The sequence below is a fragment of the Physeter macrocephalus genome, chromosome 16, assembly GCF_002837175.3.
Source record: "Physeter macrocephalus isolate SW-GA chromosome 16, ASM283717v5, whole genome shotgun sequence".
Classification (NCBI taxonomy): Eukaryota; Metazoa; Chordata; class Mammalia; order Artiodactyla; family Physeteridae; genus Physeter; species Physeter macrocephalus.
The window spans coordinates 64,375,167-64,392,201 of NC_041229.1; the positions used below are offsets into that span (position 1 = coordinate 64,375,167).

The window sequence follows — 17,035 nt, forward strand, 5'->3', positions numbered from 1 at the left end:
AAATAAATAAATAAACTCCTACCCCCAACATCTTCTTTAAAAAAAAAAAAAAAGTAAGAATAAAGTTGATCACCAGCTAATATCTTACATTTTCTGACATGTCTTAGGACATGTGTCACTCTATATAGTCTTGAGAACTCTTAAAGAATGTAACTTAAGAAGTGTAGCCTTGGCCTTCCCTTGCCTCCATATACAGTGCCATACTCTTCTTTCCACTCTTCCTTCCTGTAGCTTTATCAATAGGTTTACAAGAACAAAAACATCTGTTTTGCCATGGGCACAGATTCCTATGGAAGCTGAACTAAGACAGTGGAAAAACACAGCCTGAATAAGCCTTATTTTTTTTTTTTTTTTTTTTGCGGTACGCGGGCCTCCCACCTCTGCGGCCTCTCCCGTCGCGGAGCACAGGCTCCGGACGCGCAGGCTCAGCGGCCACGGCCCACGGGCCCAGCCGCTCTGCGGCATGCGGGACCCTCCCAGACCGGGGCACGAACCCGTGTCCCCTGCATCGGCAGGCGGACTCCCAACCACTGCGCCACCTGGGAAGCCCCAAGCCTTATTTTTTTAATGTACACTCCCTAATATTCGTGATGTTTATGCTGATTTTTAAAATGATTATGAATCAGCACTTATTTTCATGCCTAATAAATACGCAGTGTATATGCATGTGTATCTCTACATAAGTACAGGTAGACATACATGTATACATATACATGAGCTAATTTTTTTTTAAGATTGATTATTAACTCCAGGTTAAGACTCCATGCAGCAAAAAAAAAAAATTTCTAGGAAAGCTGGTTTATGAAATAAGTTTTATACACTGCCTTCATGTATCCATGAAGTTTCTAAGTGAGAAAAAGAAATCTTACCCTTAGCTGCGACTTCTCACCAAATATATACAGGGCTGCTTGGCGCTTCAAGAGCTGGTTTTGCAGGTAAGTGCTGTTACTGAAGGACGTCGAGTGATCCTTGCCTGCCAGCCGGGCGCCAACATCAATGAAGGATGTTGGAGAGCTGATCAGGCGAGTGCTAGAGCGAAGACTTGCCCAAACACCTTCACAAAAGTCAAAACAATTGAGTGAGATAATCTGATGTGAGAATGCCACTGAATAGGGAAAAAGATGCATGCTCTGTGGGTACAGTTTTAGAGGTAACAGCAAATTAATTCATCTAAGTAATCATGTATCATATTGGTCATTTTTCATTTACTTTTGCATCATATAAGCATTATTAATATAGCATTTCAAAAATCATTTGGCTCAGAGGAACCTAATAAGTCACCCAAGTCAATTCTATTTTTGTATACTGATGTAAATTCAGTATTTATAAGTAAATACTGGTATCATAAATAGAGTGCACTGGCTCTAGGAAAGAAAAAACGTGGGCAGGCCGCAATAATGAAGCCTAGGAAGGGGAACGTGGAGTAAATTTCTCAGGGCTTCAAGAAAGAAGGAACATTATTCTGCTTTAGTCAGTCAATTCAACAAGAAAACCACATTAAGAAATAAATTAGAACTTTACTAAACCCACTAAAATCTGAGAATTAATATTTGTGTATCATGCCAAAATAATGTAATTTTAAGTCAGTAAAAGTTATATTTTAGTCTTTTTCCCCCCAGTATCCAGGAAAAGCAGTGAGAAGTTATAAATTTAGTAATGTGCATTTCACTGAATCTTAGGAAGCTTTATTTAAAAGGTATAGTCAGAAGCAGATGTCTTCTAAGGGAAAGGTCAAGCTAAGCTACTGGAAGGATCTCATAAGTTGACCTTAATTATATTAATTAGAAAAATCAAGGATTTCTAATATGCAAGTGAGACTATCAAATATTAAATATCTAAACACAAAGGCATATAATAAGTCCCAAATTTGACAGAGCTCCTTACAAATGCCCACAGACTGTAGTGTTCAGGCTGGTGACGGAGCCACAGTGGTACATAACACTGCCACTGCTTCCCTAAAGTGCATTCTCTAGATTTGGAAAGTCTCTTTGAGAAGCTTTAATCTTTGCCAAATGTTAAATCAAGCCATGCTTCTAGGTGACTACAAGTCACCATGATAATGTCACATCTGCTTCTCTTTATAAGCATCTGTAGGGTCAGGAGACCAGTTCTCAAGAAAAGGTATTGTAAATTTCTGCTTAACATGGATGAAGCTTTCTATTATAACCTATGAGTTGTTTTAGACGTTACAGCAAGTGTTAATTTTTTGGTAAATGGAATCACAGAGGAAATTCAGAATGTGGATGAGAATAAAGATAATTTGACAAACAAATGTGAAAAAAGTCACTTGTAACACATATGCTTTCATATGAAGATGGTTAAAAAGAGTGACACATCAGGACAGATAATACAGTACCTTGATAATGGACTCTTCCCTTAGCTGAAGATTTGGGATTTGACTGAGTAAAACATTTATCTCTGTACCCATGCACTGGTAGGTAAGATTAAAGAAGGAAGAAGGAATGAAATGTATATAGCAGCAAACATCAGAGCAAATGGAGTAAGAAAAGAACAGGTTAATTTTAAACATTAAGTTAATGATAGGGGAAAAATGTAAATATATTAAAAGCAGAAGATTTGATTAACAAATAAAAAGCTGCACAGTCACACAAAAAGATGAACTGAGTGCCTGTTAAATGAAATTTCAGCAGTTGTTTACAAATATTATAAGCACAATGAAATGGACAGCGCAGCAAAGAGTGCCACTAAAAAATTATACCAAATGGAATAAGCTTTTGGAGGTTGTCATTTGGTGAGAAACAAATTTTTATAATAAAATTAAGGAATTTGGGGAGGGGTGAATGTTAGGAATACACTGGCCCTAGTATTTAAGGAGGCTGACTGATGGGCAAATACGATGTGTTGTACAACATGTTTGTTCTTTGAGCAAGGTCATCATATCAGGAATGACCCTCTAACAACCATTTGGAATAACAAAGGGCATGTTTTTGCAGTAGAGCATTAAGCATTGCCACACTATCTTCTTTTTTTCCTCTTTTCATTTGGAAATTCCATTTATTTTCCATAAGCAGACAGTTACAAGCAGCAAAAATTTATGACCCTGTGACAATACCCAATGCCACTACAAATACAGCTTGTGATGGCTGACGTAATGACTTCTCCTAAAATCCCTATTTGCACCAAAATGATAGGCAGTATCAAAGATAATACTTTTGTAATTTGAGTAATATTGTTTTTCTCCAAAAGAAAGAAAGTGCTTAGTGACTATCGCAAACTTTACCTGGTAATAACACAAATGGTGAGCAGTAAGTTACAGTTATATTCTTTACTGAGTAAAGGAACTGCTCAAATCACTTAAGGAAAATGATTCTGTACTTATTCAGGATTGAAAACATTAATGGCAGGATTATTAAGCTATCCATTTCAAAACTGCATAAAATATGACATAATTTGATAAAAGAAAAATCATCATAAGTGATTTTTCATTTCTGCCTCACTCCTTTGCAAGTAGGAAATGAAGGACCTTGATGGCTTTAGTGGCCAAAGGAAGTCAGAAAGCTAAGGGTTGCAGAGGCACTGGCTGATTATACACAGAGACTGCTACTGCAAGACAGAACAAAGACCTGGAACAGCATGAAAAAGGCACAGGGCCTCCTGTGTGCGAGCCAACTACTCTCCTTTCTGCCAAGGTTTTTAGCTTTCCTATTGGAATATGGATCATTAAATGCTTACAGTGAAGCCTGAGTGGTTGGTTCCTGATTCTGAGATACTGTTCCCTAAATATATCATTTTCTTATGCTAGTCCCTTGGCCTAGAATGACCTCTCCCATTTCTTTACCTGACAAACTTCTTATTCCTTAAGATCCAGGAACAATGTAAACTCCTCTGAAAAGCATTCCTGATGGTCCCTAGAGTTCTAGACAGCTCTATTTGAACTCTGATCCCATTGCACTGTGATTATTTGCACATTTTATTCTACTTGATTGTGTACTCTAAAGGGCAGGGACCTAATCACATTTACTCTTATATCCATGCTGAGAGCCTGATATCTAGGTACTGCAAACATTTGTTGATTATTTTCTTTTTGAAAATTGATACATATGAGCTGTTGTAGTTCTCTACTATACCTTCAACTCAATTATATGCCCTGAAAGAATGAAAAGGGTATTAATTAAAAAAAAATTAAGCACTTCCTCAAACAGAGCCTCATTAATGAAAAACTGCCAAGTGTTTATCACCTAGCAGAAAATCAGCAACGAGAAAACGGGCTGTACTGTTATGGGGTCAGCACAGGGCTTGGAGAACTGTAATTCCATTTGGCAGTCACATTAACCAAAGGCATTACACTACTGCATTGGTGGCGAGGTCTGCTTAGCTTCCTGAGTGATTCCTAGGTGTCAAATACTTGCCCTGAGCATGTAACACTGACCTGGAGTGGTGTTTTTCCAAACTGCAGGGTCCTCCTTAGTGGTTTGTGAAATCATTTTAGAAGGTCAAACCAGTATTTTTAAAGAAGTGAAACAGATTAGAGTGGAAAATGCTATGAGCACTGCATGTGGTATAGATGAATATTGTTTCATGAAACTTTCATTATAGTCTATATACATTTTGCATTGTGACTTAGTACTACCTTTGTGATATAAAATGTATATGCATACATATAGATATAAAATGTATTTCTTACTGTGAGCCCTGATCAAAACAGTTTGAAAGTTACTGGTCTAGGCCTAAGACACATTCTCCTTTATCTGCTTGCCTTTGGCCAGTGAGAAGCAACCTGGCTTAAGGTAATTTACATACAAATGTAGACTTTCCTCCCATTTCAGTGGAGTATTATGCAACAATAATGACAACAACCTCAACAATAATAATGGAACTAACATTTATTGAGCTTCTATTAATAATGAGCCACTTACTAAGTTAAGTGCTTTACATATATTATTTCATTCCTTCCCCATAACTATTCTAAAGCTAGAATACTTTTTATTATCTCCATTTTACAGATGAGGACACTGAAAATTACGAAGTTTCCTGAATTGCTTAATATCAAACACTAAGTGGTAGGACTGCAGCTTGAATTTGAATGTAACTGAACCAAACTCTTAGTGTCTTGTCACTTAAGCAACCATGTGACCCTGGATCTGTCCAGCAGGGTCTGGCTAAGGGGACTGTTTCAGGGAAGAAGTGAGACAGTTCATCCCACCCATGGGAATGCAGTGTTGTTCAGAGCATGAGCGTTTCCTAAGCAGTGGTATTGTTCTCTCTACTCTGTTCAGAACAAACAAAGAAGGAAAAGAGATGCTTGGGTTGGACGTGACGACAGGGTATTGAATTTATGGATGTACCCTTATGCCTAGCACAGTGCATGAGGTATAAGCTATATTCAGTGAATGCTGCACTGAAATGGACTGAACTAATCCTAGTCCCAGTTATGCTCTTGTCTGCTAAGTGATCCTGGCTAAGTCACATCATCTCTCAAAGCCTCCTAAAGTACCTGTCCTGGAGGTTATTTCAAGGATAAAATAACACTGTAGAGGAACTTAAAGGGCTATGAAAATGTAAAGGATGAAAAATTTAAAAGCTGCCTCCATGTGGCTACTTCTCAAATATACCCAGGTATTTCATTTTTATATTTAAGAGGCAGATTTTCTCATGGCATTTTTCTATACAACAAGATAATTGATCCAAGTTGCAAATACTTGCATTTTCCCCATGGGGCATAAAAGCTATTGTAATTTTAAATGAAAAGCAATGTGATCTATTCACATCTTCATTTTTTCTTAACTGGTTTTTGTGTCAAAAATGTTGCTTCCCCTGGCTTAGGAACTCTTCAACGTGCATGCTGAACGCTAAGTGACCACCCTCACTGAAAAAGGGTGAAGGAGAAGGTGAAGGTCAGTCTAAACCCTGGCTCATTAGAGTGGGAAAGGCACACAGTGGAGATAACATAAGAAGGAAACCTGTAACTAAGATTCTGTGACAATGAAAGGAATGGAAGAACAGTGAAAATACACAGAAAAGGAAAAAGGAGAAGGTTAGGAGGGAGATTTCGAGATAGGAGGCTCTTCCCACCCAGGGTAAATGAGGAACTGCTGGAGAAGTGGTACCTAGCTCTCTGGAAGAATGAAGAGACTCTGTACTCGAGGGTTGGAACAAGGAAATGAACTAATGTCAGGGCATGCAAGTGTCTACATATAGTCTTGCCCTGGCCAATCTGAGTGTGCGTCTACCTGCCATGTTAATGTTAATAGGGAATCTTCTGAGATTTCCCAAACTTGCTTGCCCCAGTCCATTCCTGCTGCTCTATGTGAGAGGGATGATGCTATCAGAAGAGACAAAGGAAAGCAGTTCCAGGGATCACAGAAGAAGTTGAAAGTGCCAGGAAACAGCTGTATCTCATCTTCCAGTTAATCACTGGGACCTTGGGAGATTTGGAGGCTTTGGGATTGAAGAATTAAGAGATGGAGTAAAATAATAAGATTTGCGTTTCTGGATCCTAGCTTAAGATACCAGAATGAAGGGGACCTGGTTAGGAGCAAAAAACTGTAATAAGGAAACACTAAGTTTACAGGAATTTTCAGAAGAAAATATTTGGGAAGGGGGTCAGAAATAATAATTATGGCCTCATTATGCATAGAAAGGGTCATAAACAGATTAAACAGGAGATTTTAATCCTAAAATGTAAATACAGCCTTCCAGGTACCTTTGAGAATAGCAAAGAATGGACTTATGACTAGAATGTAACCACTAGTGGGGGTTCCCTTGTATAAAAAAGCCATGAGTCTGAGGCCAATATAAAAAAAGCAAAGATAATGTAGTTGAAATAGACTGGTGAATATCCTTGTGTCTTAGGTACCAACAAAGAAGGAGAGACAGTTTTGTACCTAAAATTTATATTACAGGTCACCTGGCCCAATGGAGGAATAGATAACATGTTGTTGATGAAGTTTACAAAGGCAAAACTCAAGAGCAGGGCGGGGATGGGAAGGCTTCAACTAACCAGACATATGCCAGAAGTTGCATCCTACTAAAAGTTAAAGGGAAAAGTTTCTGACGTGCCTGCTAATATAAGCTTTCAGATGGCAAATAAAGCAATAAGGAGAACTGCAACTTCGAACCAAATTCTGACAGGAGTTCTTGGCAACAAAAATACAGGAAACCTTAGGAGAAAGTCACTGTACTATCTTTTAGTTCAAATTCACCAAGAAAGAAATGATGAAAAGAATGAAGTTTGTATCTTAAACTTTAAAACAATAGTATTTTAAAAGTTCTGGAAAAAGTTACATATGACTGTTATGGGTTTAACTATGTCCCTACCCCCTGTCAAATTTCTTATGATGTAGTCCTAACCCCCAGTACCTCAGAAAATGTGACCTCATTTGGAAATAGGGTCATTGCAAACGTAATTAGTTAAGATGAGGTCACACTGGAGTGGGGTGGACGCCTAATTCAGCATGATTGGTGTCCTTATAAAAGGGGAAATGTGGAGACAGATGCACAGGGAAAATGTCATGTAAAGATGAAGGCAGAGATATGGCTGATGCTTCTACAAGCTAAGGAATGCCAAAAATTGCCAGCAAACCACCAGAAGCTAGGGGAAAGGCATGGAACAGATTATTCCTCACGGCCCCCCGAGGGAGCAAACCCTGACAACACCTTCGTTTTGGACTTCTAGCCTCCAGAACTGTGAGACAAATGGTTGTTTAAGCCACGCAGTTTGTGGCACTTTGTTACAGTAGCCCTAGCAAACTAATACAATGACCTTAAGGCCTGATTAGGAAGATACCTGAAGAAGGGTGAAAGCTCTTAGGAAATTCTGCCATCATAGAAAGTTCTGGTGAGGTAGGAAAAAAAGTATCTAAAGAATCAATATGGCTGCCAGGAGATGTGCATAGTAATCTTGGTTTTCAAAAGGAAAAAAAGTGAATTTTGTAAAATAGAGTCTTTATGTTGATTCTGAACCACTGTCTCTTCCTCCTCAAACTAGCACTTCAGAGAACAGGAGTAAAAAGAACAGGCATTGGAGGCACAGCCTTTGAGTCTGGGATCATGTCTCCCTAACTGTTTATGCTTCTGTGCTCAGTCTTTCTACACTGCAAACTTGAAGCATCATGGAATGCTGCCAGAGCTGAGTCACCATTTAGATATGTTCCCCTCCCCTCCCAGTGCTTCCAAACTCATCAGTATGTTAAGATTTCAGCAATTATTATACCTCTTGTCCCACGAGGCTAAACTCATCTGTCACCATGCTAGTAATAAATTTGATCATTCGTTTAAAAAAGGGTAATTAAAAACAAATTTAACCATAATTAGTTGATTTGACGTATCACTATCTAGAAAAAAGTTTTCTGCTTTTAAGGTTGTATCAGTGCTCAGTTATAAATCAATCTTACTAACCTCCTCGAGCAAAGCTATTGGATGGGTTTACATCCAAATGTCCTGGCACTACCTGCTTAAGCACAGTGGACATTCTTGAAGTCCTCCTTTCAGTCCCTAAAGTCAGCCAAAAAGAAGAACAAAAACCATGTCGTCGGGTTAACATTACTCAAATGACAAAAAGTTATCTTCATGTGTAGCATGTCTAATTGCTGCCAAACATTGTACTTTTTAAGTACCAAAAGCTTTAATAGAGATAACAAGGCACTGTTACTATTTCCTCAGAGATACACACATCTGCAAGATTATAGAGAGTTAGGTTTGGCAAGTGCAATCAGAGAATTTAATGATAAATGAAACAAGGCATGCATGGTGTTACTTTACAAGAAAAGCCACTTTCTGCTTATGTTGAGCTATTCAAATAGCTGATTAAGCCAAGGAGACCAACTTCTCAAGTCACATGCTCCTGTGTCTAACACATTAGGGTTACCTCTACATGAACCCTTTGGGGTTCCATCACATGATAACTGAAACAGAATATTAGTACAAGTCTTAATGGCTTCATCCAAATCTAGTGAAAACAAACTGTACTGCAAATCATAAAAGGCTGCAGAAATTTCAGGAATTTCAAAGTTATACATGTTGATTTTAATAAATATACATTTAATAAACAGATGTTCAACTTACACATTCAACTCTGTAATATTTTAAATTCTATGTAAAACAGATTCCAGGAAAAAAAAAAAATCTCACATGACTTCATGTTTTCTACCACCTCTCCTATTACTCTTTTAAAGAGGAAATAATTAAATCTCTAAATTTGGTTACTATTTACTAGAAATTAATAGTGGTACCCTGATTTCTAAATAAAATAATCTAAAGTTATAGCCCCACAAGGTAAAACATTAAGGGGTCATGTTGAAGGAACAATGCAAATAACTAAAGAGACTAACCCTGGGAATGAATATGACCTTTCACAGTTGTCAAGAAGAAAAATATTATTAAATCTTACCTGGAGACAGAGCAAGTGCTGGCCTGACAGTAAGGGTGTTATTGCCACTGAGTTTCTGATGGACAGATGCTGCACTCAGTAAGGCTTGCAAGTACTTTTCTTGTTCTATGCTACTGGAAGATTCTAAAGAGGAGGTAGGAGCTATAAAAGGAAAAGAAAATAAATAAAACAAACTGTATCTATGTTAATAAAACAGGCTCTCTCTATATACATACGCTTATTCTTTCTATATACGGTCTTCAAGTTACCGTACCCAAATATAGAAACCAGCCCCACTTAAAGCTCCAAACTATTAAATGGCTAATCCTCCTATGATATTGGTTTCACCACACCTACTGCTTGATTGCCTCATCATCCTCCCAGAAAGAGCCCAGGTCTGGTAAACCAGCATACAGCCGTCCTTCCAAGCACAGGTGCAGTTTCTCATCAACCAATCAACTCAAAATAAAGATTCATAAAAGACAACATGTCCTTGATGATCTCCCCCAACCACTCTGTCCGTGCCACTGTTTGGGAGCAGAGGATGGAGCAGTTTCCCTCAGCATCCCAGCATGGGGGGAGGTGAGAATATCCCAGTACCAGTAATTTTATTCCAATTCTGTCACATAGGCCTAGGGGACATCAACTTGTAGAGGGTTGTTGTGGGAAGAGAGGAGGAGGAAGATGAGAAGACAAGAGCAGCTGGGGCTCAATTCCCTGGTCCTTCTGAAAGAGGATCAAAAAGTATGCACAGATGGAAACAACTGTCAGAGCAATTCTGGGTTGGAGGGAGTCTGAGCCTGGCTTGTGTGGAGTAAAACAGAATCACTGAAATTGGCCCAGGCACTTTAAAGTGGCATCGGGAGAGATTCACTGGAAGGACAATAGATATTAACAAATTTTCTTACAAGGTGAATAGGAAATAAATAAGTAGCATTGCTATATTATTGTATTTTATCAACTTTAAGGCGCCATCATATTTTATAAACTCTAAAATATCATCAATTATAAGATGTACCACAATTTTATGTACTAAGAATAAAAAGCTCTGCCATTTAAACCATGACACAATTATTTCTAATCACATGAATTGTTAAGTTGCATTCTAATTTCAAAGATATTAAAATGTGAGCAAATGTGTGAGCTCAAAAATGTGAAATATAGTAAATTTATATTGAAAAATAAGAAACCAGTGGAATAAAACAATTTCAATTTTTCTAACTAAAAGTTCAGTGATATGCTCATTAATGCTTAGTGATGTGCTCATTAATGCATTAATGCTGAAATGATTCTCTCACTTTATGTAACCTACATATGCTGTGCTCTATTATACCCATTATGTGGCTTGGGAGGATTCCTCTGGGCAGAAAAAGTTAAAAGCCAACTGCCTTCAATTACACAAAAATGCCAGGTGAAATAATAACAACAACAACAACAACAATAATAATATAGCGTGGTGTGTGTCATGCCCTCAGTCAACTGAATGATCAAAGACGTACTGGCCAGCTTTTAAATTTCAGGAAGGAACAGATGAGAATAAAGAAGAGATATCAAAAAGCACATGGTTCTACCTACTGAACCACTGAACTTGAGTGAGTTCATTTCCAAAGAGGAAAGAATGCAGCAGCCATCCCTAAACTGGATCTGAAATCTTAGTGGTCCTTGTTTAATTTTATTGAGCATCTACTTTAAGCTAGAAGTTATGAGAAAGGTTAGCAAAATATAGCTCCTGACTGACTTCAGACCTCAGACATGGTGCTCAAAAATATCCTCAGAAAAAAGGGCAGTGCACTTAGTATATCTTTTTTCTTAAGTTGGCCAGCCTCTGGCTTTCTGAAAATGTCTCTGCTTGAGAGCTCCTAAAGCAGCATTTTGCACAGATGGAAACAACTGTCAGAGCAATTCTGGGTTGGAGGGAGTCTGAGCCTGGCTTGTGTGGAGTAAAACAGAATCACTGAAATTGGCCCAGGCACTTTAAAGTGGCATCGGGAGAGATTCACTGGAAGGACAATAGATATTAACAAATTTTCTTACAAGGTGAATAGGAAATAAATAAGTAGCATTACTATATTATTGTATTTTATCAACTTTAAGGCGCCATCATATTTTATAAACTCTAAAATATCATCAATTATAAGATGTACCACAATTTTATGTACTAAGAATAAAAAGCTCTGCCATTTAAACCATGACACAATTATTTCTAATCACATGAATTGTTAAGTTGCATTCTAATTTCAAAGATATTAAAATGTGAGCAAATGTGTGAGCTCAAAAATGTGAAATATAGTAAATTTATATTGAAAAATAAGAAACCAGTGGAATAAAACAATTTCAATTTTTCTAACTAAAAGTTCAGTGATATGCTCATTAATGCTTAGTGATGTGCTCATTAATGCATTAATGCTGAAATGATTCTCTCACTTTATGTAACCTACATATGCTGTGCTCTATTATACCCATTATGTGGCTTGGGAGGATTCCTCTGGGCAGAAAAAGTTAAAAGCCAACTGCCTTCAATTACACAAAAATGCCAGGTGAAATAATAACAACAACAACAACAACAATAATAATATAGCGTGGTGTGTGTCATGCCCTCAGTCAACTGAATGATCAAAGACGTACTGGCCAGCTTTTAAATTTCAGGAAGGAACAGATGAGAATAAAGAAGAGATATCAAAAAGCACATGGTTCTACCTACTGAACCACTGAACTTGAGTGAGTTCATTTCCAAAGAGGAAAGAATGCAGCAGCCATCCCTAAACTGGATCTGAAATCTTAGTGGTCCTTGTTTAATTTTATTGAGCATCTACTTTAAGCTAGAAGTTATGAGAAAGGTTAGCAAAATATAGCTCCTGACTGACTTCAGACCTCAGACATGGTGCTCAAAAATATCCTCAGAAAAAAGGGCAGTGCACTTAGTATATCTTTTTTCTTAAGTTGGCCAGCCTCTGGCTTTCTGAAAATGTCTCTGCTTGAGAGCTCCTAAAGCAGCATTTTGGTCATTAGTTTGCCCTCGTGTGTGTGTGTGTGTGTAGGAATGAGATAGGATATCTTACACCACATGGGACAGAATCCCTATTTGCTTCTGAAGCTGTTAAATATATTTGAATGCTTCCCAAAAGAAAAGAAAATGATTAGTATATGTAATCTGTTTCCATCTGTGGATACTCTGGTTTGTGAAGTGAAAACAGCCTAGAACCAAAGACTTCATTATATTAATTTCTATTAAAATCCAAATATAAACAGACATATTAAGCAAGATGGCAAATTCAAGGTGGAGCCCCACATTGTCTAGTTCTTAAGCGGTACATGTATATAGCACAGTGGAAAAGGCTATGTGTGAGAGGCTCGATGAAAGGGCACAACTGGCATTCCCAGATTTTACTTCCTTCATTTTTTGGAATACTCTGAAGTGGAAGGATCAGAACACTGCTGTAAGAGAGCTGCTTACCTGCCTGAGGGGAGTTCTGAGATTTAAAAAGGCCAACTACTCCCTTCCCATGGAATCCTCCAGATCGGAGAAGCAGGGTACTGCTTCTTGAGTTCTTCCAACATACAACAGGCAGGCGATTGTGTCGATAGCAGCGGGCTACTCTTGGTAAACTACTGTCCTGTACAGCTTGAGGTACAACTAAAAGTCCAGGATAGCTTTAGGGACATGGAAGGGAGAAAGAGAATAATTTGGGTGGGCGAGGAGGGGTGGGGAGAGGAGAAGAAAAAAGAAATGGAGAGAAAGAGAATATAAGAACATGAATATCATAATATCATAGTAATTTTCTAAGACTCAAACATATTGGTGCAGTGGTAAGACATATATTTCAAACATGAAACTAAGTTTCAACTCAGTTCTTTAGGGGTTGAGAAGAAAAGGCCTAGATGGTGAAGACAGCTAACTCATCCACTAATCTGTATTTTTTTTTTTTTTTTTTTTAATAAGCCTCCTTCGGTGATACTGCAGCCTTTTGCTGAGGAACAAGCTTAGAAAATGAAAACGTTACACAGAATTATTAAAAAGCCTTCTGTTAAACATGATTTCCCTTGCCTTATACATGACTTGAAATAAAGATTGCAAGATTAATGTATTTTTAAAAATTAATTAATTTATTTATGGCTGTGTTGGGTCTTTGTTGCTGTGTGCGGGCTTCTCATTGCAGTGGCTTCTCTTGTTGCAGAGCATGGACTCTAGACACAGTAGTGTCTAGAGTCTTCAGTAGTGGTGGCTCACGGGCTTAGTTGATCTGCGGCATGTGGGATCTTCCCGGACCAGGGATCGAACCCGTGTCTCCTGCACTGGCAGGCGGATTCTTAACCACTGCGCCACCAGGGAAGTCCCGAGATTAATGTATTAGTGTCAACTTTATGAGAATGACAAATCAAACTGTCAACTCATTGGATTGCTGAAATGACAACAGAGAATAGAGTACACTAATATTTAGACTGCCAGAGATGGTGAAAGGATTAAAAATCAAAACCAAATGATCTCTGGTATGAAAACAATTCGTTCAAATGTCAAGTGCGTTTAAATATTTTATTAACACTACATGTTGATAATTAAAAAAAAAGATTAGCTCATAAAGTTACAGGATATGATGCTGGGAAAATGAAAAACAGACAAGAGACCTTGTTTTTAAAGATTACTAAGTACAAGAAGACAGGCAGCTTTCAGAGCATTTCCTTCCTTTAGTTTATTTAGAAATATTAGACCAAAGAGATTTCATATTAATAACCTCCTAACCTCTAATCCATGTCTTTTTTTGTGTGACTTTTTTTATTGTGGTAAAATATACCTAACATGAAATTTAACATGTTAACCATTTTCCGTGCAGAAATCAGTGACATTAATACTTAACCAGAGATACCTTGGAAGTATTCTGAAAACCTAGTACTTCTGTGCTTCAGGAAGTTACAGGCTGTATTTTTCTAATACCACAAACTAATAAAGAGACCTAGCTGTAGACATAATCATTCATGAAGACTTGAAAAGCAGTTCCATTATTTAGGGCCCTCTATTTCTTTTTAGAAATCCATATCACTAGCACCTAGGTCAAGAAATGGACCATAACCAGCATCCCCTTGTGTCACCTCCCAATCACTATTTCTCCCTCTTCCTCCTCAAAGATTATCACTATCCTTGACTGCTAACAACCATGGATGAGTTTTGCCTGTTTTTTGAACAAAAAAGGAATGAATACAATTTATTTTTTTGTGTCTGGCTTCTTTTGATCAACAGTATGTTTATGAGACCCATCCATGCCTTTGCATATAACTGTATTCTGTTCATTTTCATTGCTGTATAGTATCCCACTATGTGATTATACTATTTATCTATTCTTCTATTGTTGATTTTGAGTAGTTTCTAGTTTTTGACTATGTAAGAAACATGTTGCCATGAACATTCTTGCAGTTGTCTTTTGGGAGAACATATGCATTCCTAGATGGAGTAGAATTTCCAACAGATACATGACAGATTGTGCACTGTTCAATACATGTCTAGAAGTTTAGTAGATGCTGCCAGACAGCTTTCTAAAGATGTTTAACCAATTTACTGTCACACCAGCAATAAAGAGTTCTACTTGCTCAACATTTTTACTAGCATTTTGTATTGTTGGTCTTATAAATTTTAGCCATTTTTGCAGGTATAAAGCAGTCTCACTGGGACTTTAATTTGTATTTATCTGAAGACTAATAGGTTAAGCATTGTTGGAGGATGGAGGGAACCAAAAGTACCCAGCAAACTGAGAAGGCATCTTGAGACTAAAAAATCAGACAGGCAGCTCCATATAATTAATGGATCAGTTTATTACAGGGTAACTAACTCACAGGGTGGGATCTAGATCGGGTGAACAATGATCAGGAAACATTCTCAACTGCACTCCAAGCCACTGAGGGGCCACTGGGACAATTTTATAGTTAACCTAGGGTATGGGGGTAGGTGCTTGGAAACAGGATGTGCATTCTCAAGTTAAGAGATATGAATAGGTAACTAGTCTCATGGGTACTGGGAATACTTAAGGGAAGGTTTTCATCATTGTTTGGGGACTAACAGAGCATAGAGGCTACCTGGTCCTAATGATCATTAAACAATATCTATTAACTACAAAGCTCTTGATGACAGAGAAGTGATTCACTGCATAGTACAGTGCTTGGTAGGGTCGGCGAAAGACAGGAGAAACCGTAAGGGCCCAAGATGGCATCAGTTATGCTAACAGCCGTACAAGCATCTTTTCAGATATTTGTTGCCCACCAGGATATCCTCACAAAAGAGGATATCCTCTGCCATTAGTTATTGCCTCTTTACTCTCTTAATGATGTCTTCTGATATATAAGACTTCTTAATTTATCAATTTTTTACTTTCTGGATAGTGTTTTTCCTGTCTTAAATCTTTCCCTACTTCAAGGTCATGAAGATATTCTCCTGTCTTCTGGAAGCTTTTAATTATTTTAACCTTTTACGGGTAGATCTACAGATCAATGGGAATTGATTTTTGTCTATGCAGTGTAAGGTAGAGGTCAAAATTAATTTTTTTCTTGTATGGATATCCAGCACCATATATTGAAAAAAACATCTTTTATCCACCGCTCTTAAGTGCTATCTTTATCTTAAACCCAGTGTTCTTATATGTTGAGATATTTCTATATTCCCTATTTTGCTCCAGTGGTCTGTTTGTCTATTCCTGTGTACATCCCATACTGCCTTAATTACTGTAGCTTTATAAAAAGTCTTGATATCCTGCAGTGTTATTCTATAAGACTATCCTGACTACTTCTAGCCTTTTGCATTTTAGTATAACTCTTAGAATCATCTTTTCAATTTCTGTAAACATTTTGTTGGGATTTTGATTGGGACTGCATTGAATCTGTAGATCAATGTCTGGAGAAATCACAGTTTTAGAGTATTGAATATTCTAGTCCAAGAACATTAAATATCTATTTATTTGTATCTTTAATGATCCTTAATATTGTTTTGACTGTTCCATGTAGAGGTCTTACACATCTTGTATTAGATTTATTCCTAAGTATTTAATGTTTTTTAGTGCTACTTTAAGTAGTATCAGTAGTACCAAAATAACATCATTTAAAATTTCATATTTTAATTATTTGTTTTTGGTACATATATGACTAATTTTTGTATAATGACCTTGTACCAGTGACCTTATTAAATTCACATATTAATATAACAAGTTTATCTGTTGATTCCTTCAGATTTTCTATGTGTATAATCAGATCATCTGTGAATAATACAGTTTTATTTCTTTCTTTTCAATCTTTCTGACTTTTATTATCTATTTTTCTAGTCTTTTTGTACTTCCTAAGACCTCTAGTACAACACTGACTGGAAGTGGTGATAGTGGGCATTCTTTTCCTGATCTCAGAGTACAAGTTTTCAATAGTTTACCATTAAGTAATTTTTGCTGTAGGATTTTTTTAGACACTTAGGAGATTAAGGAGCTTCCCCTGTATTTCCAATTTGCTTAGGGTTCTTTTGAAAAAATCATAAATATATATTACACTTTATAAAATGCTTTTCTGTATACAATGAACTTAAAACACTTCGTAGTTCTTTTATGTGGTGAACTATACCGATTAATTTTCAATTGTCAAGCCAGTTCTGTACTCTTGTAATAAACTATACTTGTTCATAATAAATTCTGCATGAAACGAAACTTTTGTCATTATGAACCATCCTTTTTTATTGCTATTAAA

The 17,035-nt window shown here is 37.2% G+C and overlaps 1 protein-coding gene across 4 annotated transcripts in view; it reads right to left on the minus strand.

Annotated features, from left to right (window-relative positions):
• Nucleotides 1-17,035, minus strand: part of SBF2 (SET binding factor 2) — a 519,569-nt gene that overhangs the window by 38,056 nt on the left and 464,478 nt on the right. For 2 of the 4 annotated variants that reach the window (XM_028501227.2, XM_028501226.2), the window contains 4 exons: nt 12,783-12,979; nt 9,350-9,490; nt 2,357-2,431; nt 870-1,054 (listed from right to left, as the gene is read on the minus strand). In XM_028501227.2, coding sequence (XP_028357028.1) covers nt 870-1,054; nt 2,357-2,431; nt 9,350-9,490; nt 12,783-12,979 — 598 coding nt within the window. The remainder of the gene's footprint in view (nt 1-869; nt 1,055-2,356; nt 2,432-9,349; nt 9,491-12,782; nt 12,980-17,035) is intronic. The other 2 variants (XM_024119088.3, XM_024119087.3) reach the window with 1 other exon arrangement.